This window comes from Paramisgurnus dabryanus, chromosome 15 (genome assembly GCF_030506205.2).
Source record: "Paramisgurnus dabryanus chromosome 15, PD_genome_1.1, whole genome shotgun sequence".
NCBI lineage: Eukaryota > Metazoa > Chordata > Actinopteri > Cypriniformes > Cobitidae > Paramisgurnus > Paramisgurnus dabryanus.
Window position 1 is genome coordinate 24,347,509 of NC_133351.1, and position 12,114 is coordinate 24,359,622.

Sequence of the window (12,114 nt, forward strand, 5' to 3'; positions counted from 1 at the left end):
GCGTATTGACGTAGGAAGGTCACGTGTAACATATATAAAACGCACATTTGCGGACCATTGTAAACAATAAATTGACACAAAGACATTAATTAGTTTCAGTCGACATACAACAACATACAACACACTCGTAAACACTGGGGCGGAGTTTCGCGTTCGTCCTCTGTGACCTCTTGACGTCATGACGTATTGCGTGGGGTCAGCTGGCGCATCACGACCGGATCTGGATGAGAAGTTGTGGTTTAAAAGTGTATATTTGTTATTTTTATGGTCAAAAATGACAATCGTTTCGCTAGATAAGACCCTTATGCCTCGTTTGGGATCGTTTATAGTCCTTTGAAACTCCGTTGAAAAAATGTTAAGTGTTGAGTTAAGTATTAAATGTTGGGCATTAGAAAAATCCTGCAATGTTTTCCTCAAAAAACATAATTTCTTCTGGACTGAACAAAGAAAGACATCAACATTTTGGATGACATGGTGGTGAGTAAATTATCTGGATTTTTCTTTTAAGAAAATGGACTAATCCTTTAATGTAATCTGTACAAGTAGTTCAAAGTAATATAATTTATAGAATATGTAATGCAATCATATCTGACATATACTGTAAATCTTAATTTTTAACACTTCACTTACTGTATAATATGTATAGGAATTTCTATTAAATTGCAATTCTGCTTCCTTTAATTCGAATTATAATTCTAGATCCTGTTTTTGACATCAATTCAAATTCAAGAATTGAATTGGAATTAAGGAGTCCTTCTCAGTTCAATTGTGAATTGTTCACAAGCCTGGTACCAACAGATACTCAAGGTTGTGATATCGACATCGGTATCAGACATGAAAAAGTGGTATCGGCCCAGCCCTATAAACTAGTTTACCAGTTTTTTATTTAAGGATGCTGTATGGTTTGGTTATACCTGACCCTGTGTTGTTTCGTATTACATAGAATGCAACATTGCATTCAGAAACAGATACAGTATGTGTAGTGCACAACAGAACCATGTTCAAATGCAACATTCATTCGTAGTTCATACATTGCATCCTTGCTAAACAATGCATCATTTCACCAACATTGACCTATTCTGATGCTTATTTGAGGATATTGCTCAAGTTTTTGAGGATCCCAGGAGATCATTGCTCTTGTGGTCACTACAATGCTCAGTGTTTAAAAGGGATAGTTCACCCAAAAATGAAATTACCCCATGATTTACTCGCCTTCAAGCCATCTTTGATGTGTATGATTATCTTATTTCAGACTAACACAATCAGAGTTAAATTAGAAAATGTGCTGGCTGTTCCCAGCATTATAGTGCATCCATCCTTCACAGAAGTAATCCTCTTGGCTCCATGGGGCTAATAAATGCCTTTTAATGGCTGGAGTAATTTTTATTTTTGGATGAACTATGCCTTTAAGCATTGGCTTTGATATGGCTGTAATATTTAAATGGAGATCCTTCACTTTTGTAGCATTTTGTTTCTTAAAATGCATGTCTCTTGCAAAGTCAGGTTGCTGAATAATGAATGGGTATTGAAGGATCAAGAATAAATGTCTTTACTCTTGAAGTCAGAATTTTAGTTATCTCTTAGATAATAAACACACATGCCATAATCTAATAATTTTGTTTTTCATATATGTCAGTGGTGCTTATCAGCGCAAGTCACCACCAGTGTTGTGGGTGATTGCCAGGACATGGCTGTGTCATTGCTTGGGGTGGTGTTATGCAGTTGCCAGGTGATTTCTTATTTGTCCAAGGCAGAAGAGTCCACAAATCATTGATGCTATGATTCTTTGATCTGGCCTTGGTCCCACCTTCAGTTTAAATCTTTGGAATTTTGCCTATTTTATTGATCGACAGGCACATAATAAATCTGTTCATATACAAGAGTAAAAGCTAATCTCAACATGACACAATTTAAGGTGATCCCCCATAAATGAAAAAGTTGTCATCATTTACTGAACCTCACGTTGTTTTAAACCTGTAAGAGTTTATTTGTTCGGTTAAACACAAAATAATTTTGATAAATGATGGAAACCACACAATTGACCTTACCTACTTCCACAGTATTTTTTTTTTGGGGGGGGGACTATCCATTAACCTATAAAAGTCACAAAGCTTTATAAAAAAATCAACCTGTTTCTGCAGGGTGAAATTCTCAAGTAGAATTCATTAAATCGTTGATCAATTGCTTTGATATTATTATTGTGTTGATGTAGACACATTGTTGGCAAAGAACATAGATTTCCCAAGTATGTACCTCACAGAGTTTGTTGTGAATCAGTAAGTTTGCAGCTTTTGTTGAGTGAGATGAAGGATAGACACAACACGGTGCCAGAAAGAGGTTTCAATGCTCAGTAGTGCATCATAGCTTCTCTTGTATGAGCCAGTCAGAGATGAGATAATATCCCTTGTGTGATTATCTGTTCTCAGTGCACCCTGTTTGTTTGTGTATGCATGCTTGTATGTGTATGTAATTATGTAGTACGCTATAAGCAAAACAAGCTAGCAAAGCGTCACACATTTAGTTGTGGAACATTGCACTTGATACACATACTCAAACTGACTCTAATGCTTGGCCAGTGCTTTGTTAATACACTTTCCCCACAGCTGATTTATTTGTTGTACATGTTGTACATTCGTTCTTCTGTTGCTATGGGGTTGCTATGCAATTGTTGGCATTTTGCTAGGTGGTTGTTCTTCCCATTATACATACTGAGCATGCATTGTTGTGTTGCTATGGGGTTGCTGGTTTTCCGTTATACTTACTGAGCATGCATTTTTTTGTTACTATGGGGTTGCTATGCAGCTGTTAGGATGTTGCTAGGCGGTTCCTTTTCCCGTTATACAGCATTCTTGTGTTGCTATGGGGTTGCTAGATGTTAGAATGCTACTGTTACTAGGTGGTTGCTTTCCCTGTTATACAGTACTTACTAAGCATGCATTCTTGTGTTGCTATGGGGTTGCTATGGGAATTATATGCAGCTGTTAGGATGTTACTAGGTGGTTGTTTTCTTCATTATACTTACTGAGCATGCATTCTTGTGTTGCTATGGGGATGCTATGAAGCTGTTAGGATGTTGCTAGGCGGTACCTTTTCCCGTTATACTTACTGAGCATGCATTCTTGTGTTACTATCAAGGTTGCTATGCAGCTGTTAGGATGTTGCTATGCAGTTACTCTTCCCATTATACTTACTAAGAATGCATTCTTGTGTTGCTATGGGGTTGCTATGCAGCTTTTAGGATGTTGCTAGGCGGTACCTTTTCCCGTTATACTTACTGAGCATGCATTCTTGTGTTACTATGGGGTTGCTATGCAGCTGTTAGGATGTTGCAAGGTGGTTTCTTTTCCCGTTATACTTACTGAGCATGCATTTTTGTGTTACTATGGGGTTTCTATGCCGCTGTTAGGATGTTGCTAGGCGGTACCTTTTCCCGTTATACTTACTGAGCATGCATTCTTGTGTTACTATGGGGTTGCTATGCAGCTGTTAGGATGTTGCAAGGTGGTTTCTTTTCCCGTTATACTTACTGAGCATGCATTTTTGTGTTACTATGGGGTTTCTATGCCGCTGTTAGGATGTTGCTATGCAGTTACTTTTCCCATTATACTTACTGAGCATGCATTCTTGTGTTACTATGGGGTTGCTATGCAGCTTTTAGGATGTTGCTATGCAGTTACTTTTCCCGTTATACTTGCTGAGCATGCATTCTTGTGTTACTGTGGGGTTTCTATGCAGCTGTTAGGATGTTGCTAGGCGGTTCCTTTTCCCGTTATACTTACTGAGCATGCATTCTTGTGTTACTATGGGGTTTCTATGCCGCTGTTAGGATGTTGCTATGCAGTTACTTTTCCCGTTATACTTACTAAGAATGTTTTCTTGTGTTGCTATGGGGTTGCTATGCAGCTGTTAGGATGTTGCTAGGTTGTTGCTTTTCCTTACACTTACTGAGCATGCATTCCAGTGTTGCTATGGGGTTGCTTTACAGCTGTTAGGATGTGGCTATGCAGTTACTCTTCCCTTTATACTTACTAAGAATGCTTTCTTGTGTTGCTATTAGGGGTGGCACGGTTCACAAAACCCTCGGTTCGGTTCGTATCACGGTTCTATGGTCACGGTTCACGGTTCAGTATGGTTCTTGTTGTTATCTTTTCTTTAAATTTTTAACACTCCAGAAATGTATTATCTTATTAATGTATTAATTATCCATAATTTATGATACAGTATTAAAAAAAGTTATATCATGTAATCATGCACAAACTGAATTTGACTTTAAGGACATTATTGGGACCATCTCTGAGGAAAGCCAAATGGGATTTTGATAGAGCAAGAGGGAAGACATTGATGATTTCAACATGCTTTTCATTTAATTGGCAAAAAAGAGAATGTGTATTGCCATCTACATGAACTTTATGTGCATTTTTAGCACACAAAGATAACTTGCATTTATTAAAATGCCAACTTCAGTGTAGCTCTTAGATTTATCACTGAGAGGCTGCTTTAATACTGAGAGTTTATGTGGACGAGAGAGAAACATAACCTTTACACCTGTAATATTTAAATCTCTTTAAGTCTCTTTTGTCCACTTTTGTCCACTTCTGTCCTGATTACTTTGAGGGGAAATTTCTGAAATAAGATCGCGCAACTTTCACACGCTAGCAAAATGAAACTACGCGGAAATCAGCCGCTTTAATTTTATCAATGAAAGGCTAAAAATAGCGCTGAATATGAAAAGACGTAAAACTTTCAGTACCTCAGATTAGATAAATGGTCAGAGAGAAGGCGATCTCCTGTGGCTGTTGGAGCATATTCAACCCATAGACTGCAGTTCTATCTATTGTTTTATTTCCGCTGTCATCATAAGTAACATGAAATAAAAATATGTTTCCACACACCAAACTTATACGACGCTGGCGCATCCTCCAACTGCGGGCAGACTTCCTTTTCTCTCCCACTTGCCATTTCTACACGTAACATAACCTGCAGTTACTTATACTCCAAACCAGTCACCTCTTCTTTCGCGCGAAAGGGAAACACGCTATCTGAGGTCACATACAGGGCATGAGGCTACATTGCGCATGCCATGAACCGTTGAACCGTGCGGTACACACGCGCTCCGAACCGAGACAAGCGAACCGAACGGTTCGGATTTTTTTCATGGACCGTGCCACCCCTAGTTGCTATGGGGTTGCTATGCAGCTGTTAGGATGTTGCTAGGTTGTTGCTGTTCCATACACTTACTGAGTATGCATTCGTGTGTTGCTATAGGGTTGCTATGCAGCTGTTAGGATGTTACACTTACTGAGCATGCATTCTTGTGTTACTACGGGGTTGCTATACAGCTGTTAGGATGTTGCTATGCAGTTACTCTTTCCATTATACTTACTAATAGGGCTGTTATGATTAATCGTGCAAATGCGCATTTTCTCAATGAATGAATTTAATGAACTACGGTAAAATCCCGGCACATCCCAAAGCCAGGGGACGCTCTCATGCAGAAACTCCCTTTGTGCCACAGAAGAAGTAGCATTACAAACGCTATTCCAGGTCATGTCTACGGAATATTTATATTGCTGTTCTTCAAATTGTTTCAGGTATTTTCATGATAATAAATAATATTTTGAATGATTTTGTTTAACGAGTGTTGCTTTTTAAATGCACGTTACAAACGACTCCGACTCATAATGATTTTAGATTGATAAGGACTTCCTACTGACCAAATGCCTTAGTACATGCATACCGGTAAGCTATGGATGAAAAACAAAATCGCAGCCTTGCGATTCAGAATCGATTTCAGACAGGCATTTTTAATGGTAGACGCTATTTAATCATTACAGCCGTACCTGTACTTACTAAGAATGCATTCTTTTGTTGCTATGGGGTTGCTATGCAGCTGTTAGGATGTTACTAGGTGGTTGCATTTTCCGTTATACTTACTGAGCATTCATTCATGTGTTGCTATGGGGTTGCTATAGAGCTGTTAGGATGTTACTATGCAGTTACTCATCCCATTATACTTACTAAGAATGCATTCTTGTGTTGCTATGGGGTTGCTATGCAGCTGTTAGGATGTTGCTAGGTGGTTGCTTTTCCTTACACTTACTGTACTGAGCATGCATTCTTGTGTTGCTATAAGGTTGCTATGCAGCTGCTAGCATGTTGCTTTTCCATTATATTTACTGAGCATGCATTGTTGTGTTGCTGTGCTGTTGTAGTACATTTCTATGTGGTTGTTGTCCTGTATTTTTGGGAAACCTTTGCATTAGGAACTTTGTGCTAAGTTGAAGGAGTGTTAAGGTTGCCTTCAAATTTCAAAGCGTAACGTGTTGTGTTATTGTGAATAGGGGTGGGACGGTTGTCATGACCACTGCACCACCGTGGTGGTGCAATGCCACCGCAGTGTTGAAGTGCCACCGGCAGTTGTGTGACGTCACATATCAGGTGAATAAGTAAACAAAATAATAAGTAAAAATTGCAGTTTTTTGTACACGTGAAAAAATAATAACAAAAGTTGTACAGTAATTTATAGCCTAAGATACAAATTTATAACATTGTTTTATGTTAATACACAAATCTCCGCTACATGTATGGCGTTTCCACTAAACTGGTGGATTTTAGCATAACTCAGCACGTTGGAGTTTAGCCATGTCACTGTGTTGTGCGTCTGCGTTAGTTTCTTTTGGTCTCCAGTGACAGTGAAATACATACACATCACGTTTGTCTTTTGATGTGAAATAAAAAATTTACCAGGTTAAAGTTGCGCGCATCAGGAAGCGCATTTAGTGAAACGCTATTTTCTTTTACCATTTAATCCACCCTAACCCCCCCCACGGACCCCACCACCGCAACACCGGCAGTTGTTGTTGATGGTTCCACCGCTGTGGTAAAAATTTGCCACCGTCACAGCCCTAATTGTGAACTTGAACATGTGCTTTTTATTTGGTCTTGTAAAAACTTGTCATTAACACAATCTCATTCACACATCATAACTTGAACGAGTTTAGTGTTAACATCGCATACAGTTGAGCCGCTTGTGTTTCGGCCTTAAGTTGCAACACACAGTAAAGGATTCGCACACATTCCCTCTCTCGCTCGCATGACTTCCCCCAAAACCCTTACGGGTTCCTCCTCTCTAAATCCTCTCTGATGTTCTCCAGTGTGTAAAAATGAAGTCAGATTTGTATTTGGAAATGTAGTGCAATAAATCTCTTCTGCTTTTTGTGAGGAAGACTGACGTTTTTATTTAGTTTTGTCTTAATAGGCAATTTACAGAACAGTGAGAAGTAGTAGTAGTTGTTTTGATAATGAGGTGTCTTGAGATTCCCATTGAGCTTTGAGAGGCAAACAAATGTAATGGTTCCCTCCAGATTTGCTTTCCTGGAATCCCCATTTAAAATCAGGAGAGGATCAAACTTGAGCACACAAACAAACACACTTGTGCCATATGTGAGGTAAAACGTTTTCAAAGCAACCATGGCACATCTCTGCTTAAGATGTGGTTTTTCTGAACATTACATATGCTGAACTTCCTGTGAAAACTCCCTTATGTCTACAGAACGACACAGACATCTTTACTGTACTTCTGTATATTCAATGATGGGGATTTACAAGAAAGAATAGCCTTTAAACACTCAGACAGATTGATAAGAGAGCAAGAGAGCGAGAGAAAGCCATAGATTGTATACAGCACATAGCACACAAGAGATAACAGCAACGGAGGCGTTGTGAAGGGGGGCGATTGCTTTCAAATGTAGGTCAAGACATGCAGGCAGCGGGCAGTTAATCAGCTTTAGTTTTATTGAAAGAGTTACTGGACACCAGACTAATTCTGTCTCAATCTGCCAGGCTTTAGTATTCATCATCATCAAAGCGGCAGATATTCACACTCAAGCTGTCAGATGCATGCACACACACTTGTGCACTTGTGGGATGCTGCAACTGCAGTGGTGACCTTCCGTCTCGTATTGCGAGCTCGGCAGATGCAAACTGCTTATTGTGAATGAGTTCATGAGATGCACACTTTAACAGTTTTTCTTCTGTTCTGCTCCCATCTGTTCTTTCTTCCCTCCGATTTTGTCCATCTTTCACCTCCGACTGGCCCCTGGTCCCCATCCTTCCTTCCCCTCTATATCTCCTCTACGTTTTCTGGCTGACTTGCAGACAAGCCTAGGCTTCCTGTGGCAGGGTCTTGGTGTACCACCAACAGCAACGGTAGCATTCGTCGTACCTCCTCTTTGGACGCGCTCACAGCCCCCTACCTGTCTGGACACTGGCCCCGGGATGCCAACCACTCCCCTTGTGCCCCCTGCATGAGGGACATATCCACCCAGGTGAGCCACTCTGTTTTATACAAGATCAATTTATTGCCCAGTTTATTTTTGCATATTAGCCAGCATCACACACACATCGTTGACAGTTCTTAAAAAAAATAAACTACAAAACCATCCATCCACAATCCACTTGCATGAACGTGTGTTTTGCAAACCACCAGCATGAATCATCTAAGAAACATTTGCTTTGTGCCAACACAAAATTTATGAAACCACAAAAACATGTCACATACACTATATGAAGAGTTTGGTTCCAAAATGCAATAAATCCACTTTGAATAATTTTAGTAAACATGTGTTTTCTATACCAAGAAAGTGACAAGATGAAAACCACTATTTTCTGTTACAAACTTTCACATAGCATCTTTAGTTTATAATAACATTAAAAATTCAAATCTATAATTAAATTCTCAAAGATTTATTATAAGAACTGATTATTTGTTCCGCAAAATGCAATAAATCCATGACCAAATCCAAGTTTTTTTTTTCAAAATGCTATAAATCTATTTAATCAATATACAAATGTGCATTTATCTTTGCCGTGTTATATTCATTTAGTTGACTAGCGACACTGATTAAAAACAATGTATTGGCATTAATCAAAACACTTAATTTGTCATATTAAGCACACTGTCATTGATGCTGTCATCCTTTGGACACCGTCGCTGAACTTTTTTGACAGCGATCACCTGTAAAATGTTTTGGTCCTGCTCAATTTTCGTTGACTTTGAGTAAAATAATGGAAAGTTTTTCATAAGATCCCCTGGGGTCAATGTGTTAGCATGACAGAAACCTGATGCTATCATGTGAGAACAAGCAACAGCCGGCATTTTTGGCTTACGCAACAGTGGCTTACGTTTATTTCTCGCAACAGAAAACCACAGGTTTATCAATGCCATCAAAAGTATTCTTTTGTTTTTGTTTGTTGAAGTACAAAGTAGATGAGGAAAACTAGGATTCTGTGTGTATAGGCCTGTCCCAATAGTGACTATATCGATTTATCACACGATACGTAGGTGAACATGACATCGGTAGTTTTTTTTAGAGGCGATATATTACTATAATGTTTACAGATGTGTTTGTTTGCAAAAAAATGAATTTCATTAGCATTTTAGCCGATCGCGAATGCCTCTGTTATTTTTCGGTCTCGGGAGAGATAGAATCGAAGAGAAAGCTACTCAAGCTGAAATTTCATGTTTTTCTGGTGAATACATACAGTTTGAAATAGTAAATCAGAAGTTTTAACCTGCATGTCCGACGTGAGGAGAGGAAATTAACGTAAACAGGCCAGCATGTCTACTCCTTTTAAAATTAGCTATACAGGTGATGAAAAAAGTCATCTGAAACATAACCATAACATCTAGATTTTAGATCTGAGGTGTAACTATTATAAACATGACTGCACTTTATGGCACATACTCACAGATGCGATCAAAGTAAAAACCTGTGAAGCTGGGATTTACACTGAACAATCACTATTAGCTGTTTAAAATTAAAATGCATATTTTATAATTTTTATATATTTATGTTTTAAATATTTAGAATATTATTATTTTTCTTACATTCCAATCTCATATTAATATTTCATATTTTTATTTTCATATTTTTAAAAATCAAGTTGTGTTCTTAGAAAGGATGTTCTTGCATTATTATGATATTTTATTGTCATATCTAACCAGTGGCATAAAATGGTCTTAAAAAGACAATACTATCGACTATATCACCATCATTTTTGGACCAATTAACCGACCTATGAAAAGGACTGTAAACCCAAGTGATCTCGCTGTATTAGGTTGTTTGTTTACTTCTGAGGTGCCGTTTCAGATATGGTTTACTTTTATGTGTATTTTGAAACTTTTTGAGTCCTGTACGTTACATATGCGTTAGACATGCAAAACTGTTGAGGCAACACTTAAAAAATTCCTTATTGCACTTAAATTTTTTAATTTAATCAATTTGAAATTTCAATTAATTTTAACTTTCTTGACTAGTGAGGAGTTGCTATAAATTATAAAAATAAGGTTTAAATAACTTAAAGGAACACGTCCACATTTTGGGAATTTAGCTTATTCACCGTATCCTCCAGAGTCCATACATACCTTTCTCATTTCCATGCGTGCTGTAACTCTGTCTGACGCAGCCCCCGCTAGCTTAGCTTAGCACAAAGACTGGAAGTAAATGGCTTCAGCTAGCATACTGCTCCCAATAAGTGACAAAATAAAGCGAACATTTTCCTGATTATATGTTGTGATTTGTATAGTCACACCGTGTACAAATAACAAGGTCATATGAGACCTCTTTTAACCGTATACATACTGGGAACTATATTCTCAGAAGGCGAAGTCTTTACTTGGGCGGAGTGATTTGCACAACTCTGACCGAACTCTGTGCTCCTCACCAGGGGCTTCTCGGGTGCTGTGAGCAAATCGCTCTATACAAATGTGACTATACAAATCACAACATATTCGTAGGAAAATGTTGGCGTTATTTTGTCACTTATTGGGAGCAGTATGCTAGCTGGAGCCATTCACTTGTAGTCTTTGTGCTAAGCTAAAATAGCCGGGGCTGCGTCAGACAGAGTTACAGCACGCATGGAGATGAGAAAGGTATGTATGGACTTATCTAACTCTAGGGGATACGGTGAATAAGCTAAATTCCCAAAATGTGGGCGTGTTCCTTTAAGCTAATTGAACTTTATTTTTATAATTTATAGCAAGTCAAGAAAGTTGAAATTAATTCAAGGTGATTAATCTTAAAAATGTAAGTGAAACAAGTTTTTTTTTTATTAGAGTGTACAGACTGTGAGAATCTGTAGCACACACCTGATTCTGACAGCAAGATAAATTTAACCCACTGCTTGTCAAACCAAGTATCAAAATGAAATCAAATAAATCAAATCAGTCGGTGTTCAGCTTTTTTCATGGTTGCTCCTGTGAATAATGACATAATTGCACCAATCTAAACTGTATGGATAAGTTACGGACAAACACCTCTCAAAACAAATTCACAGACTTTTACTTTGTGGTAAGAGCCTACGCCACCCAAATGTGTTCTCACTTGCACATGCTTGTCTTTGTTTGTGAACACCTATTAACATCCATTACTGTGCAATTTTAATGTTGTTTACCAGAAGGTCCAGACTCACTTTGTGTATATGTAAATTTAGTACTGCCTGACATTTGTAGCCATCCAAAATAAAAGTGGTCTGATGTGAAAGACAGATTTATTATGCGTGAAAATAGTTAGATCAAGAATTGGAGAGCAGTTAGCCAGATAAATTTTCCATTCGAGAGAGGGAGAGCGAGAGAAAGAAAGAAAGAGAAAAGGAGGAAGCCTCTCCCTGGTTTGTTGAGAGATGAGGGGAAACTGCGGCATATTTTTGGTGAAGGCATATCGTCCACCATAAAACCACATTCTTTCCTGAAGCTGCCGCTTTTTTCCAACATTCCACGGCCACTTCACATGTGAAAATTAAAAAAGTGAAAAGTTTGGCATTTGCTCTGTTTACCATACCATTCAAAACCACTATGACTTACCTTACATAAACACCAAGAGAAACATTTTAAAGAATTGTCACACTGTTGTCTTAGCTGCAGTAAAATGAATAGTATATAGTGCTGTTAAGAAAAATGGCATAAAAGCACCCCCCCCAAAAAAAATTTTGTTTGTTGGTTTGACCCTTATTTGCACAAATGCAGTCCTGCCATCATATAGCATCACAGATTATAAGCCTTGGAGGCTATTCTGTTAGTTTCGTCTTATCAAAGCCTAAACGTCTGTGTATTTT

At 38.3% G+C, this 12,114-nt stretch overlaps 1 protein-coding gene across 1 annotated transcript in view; it reads left to right on the top strand.

Moving 5' to 3' along the window:
* Window positions 1–12,114, top strand: part of fam117bb (family with sequence similarity 117 member Bb) — a 58,962-nt gene that overhangs the window by 5,205 nt on the left and 41,643 nt on the right. Inside the window, exon 2 of the mRNA XM_065292834.2 lies at window positions 8,158–8,327. Coding sequence (XP_065148906.2) covers window positions 8,158–8,327 — 170 coding nt within the window. The remainder of the gene's footprint in view (window positions 1–8,157; window positions 8,328–12,114) is intronic.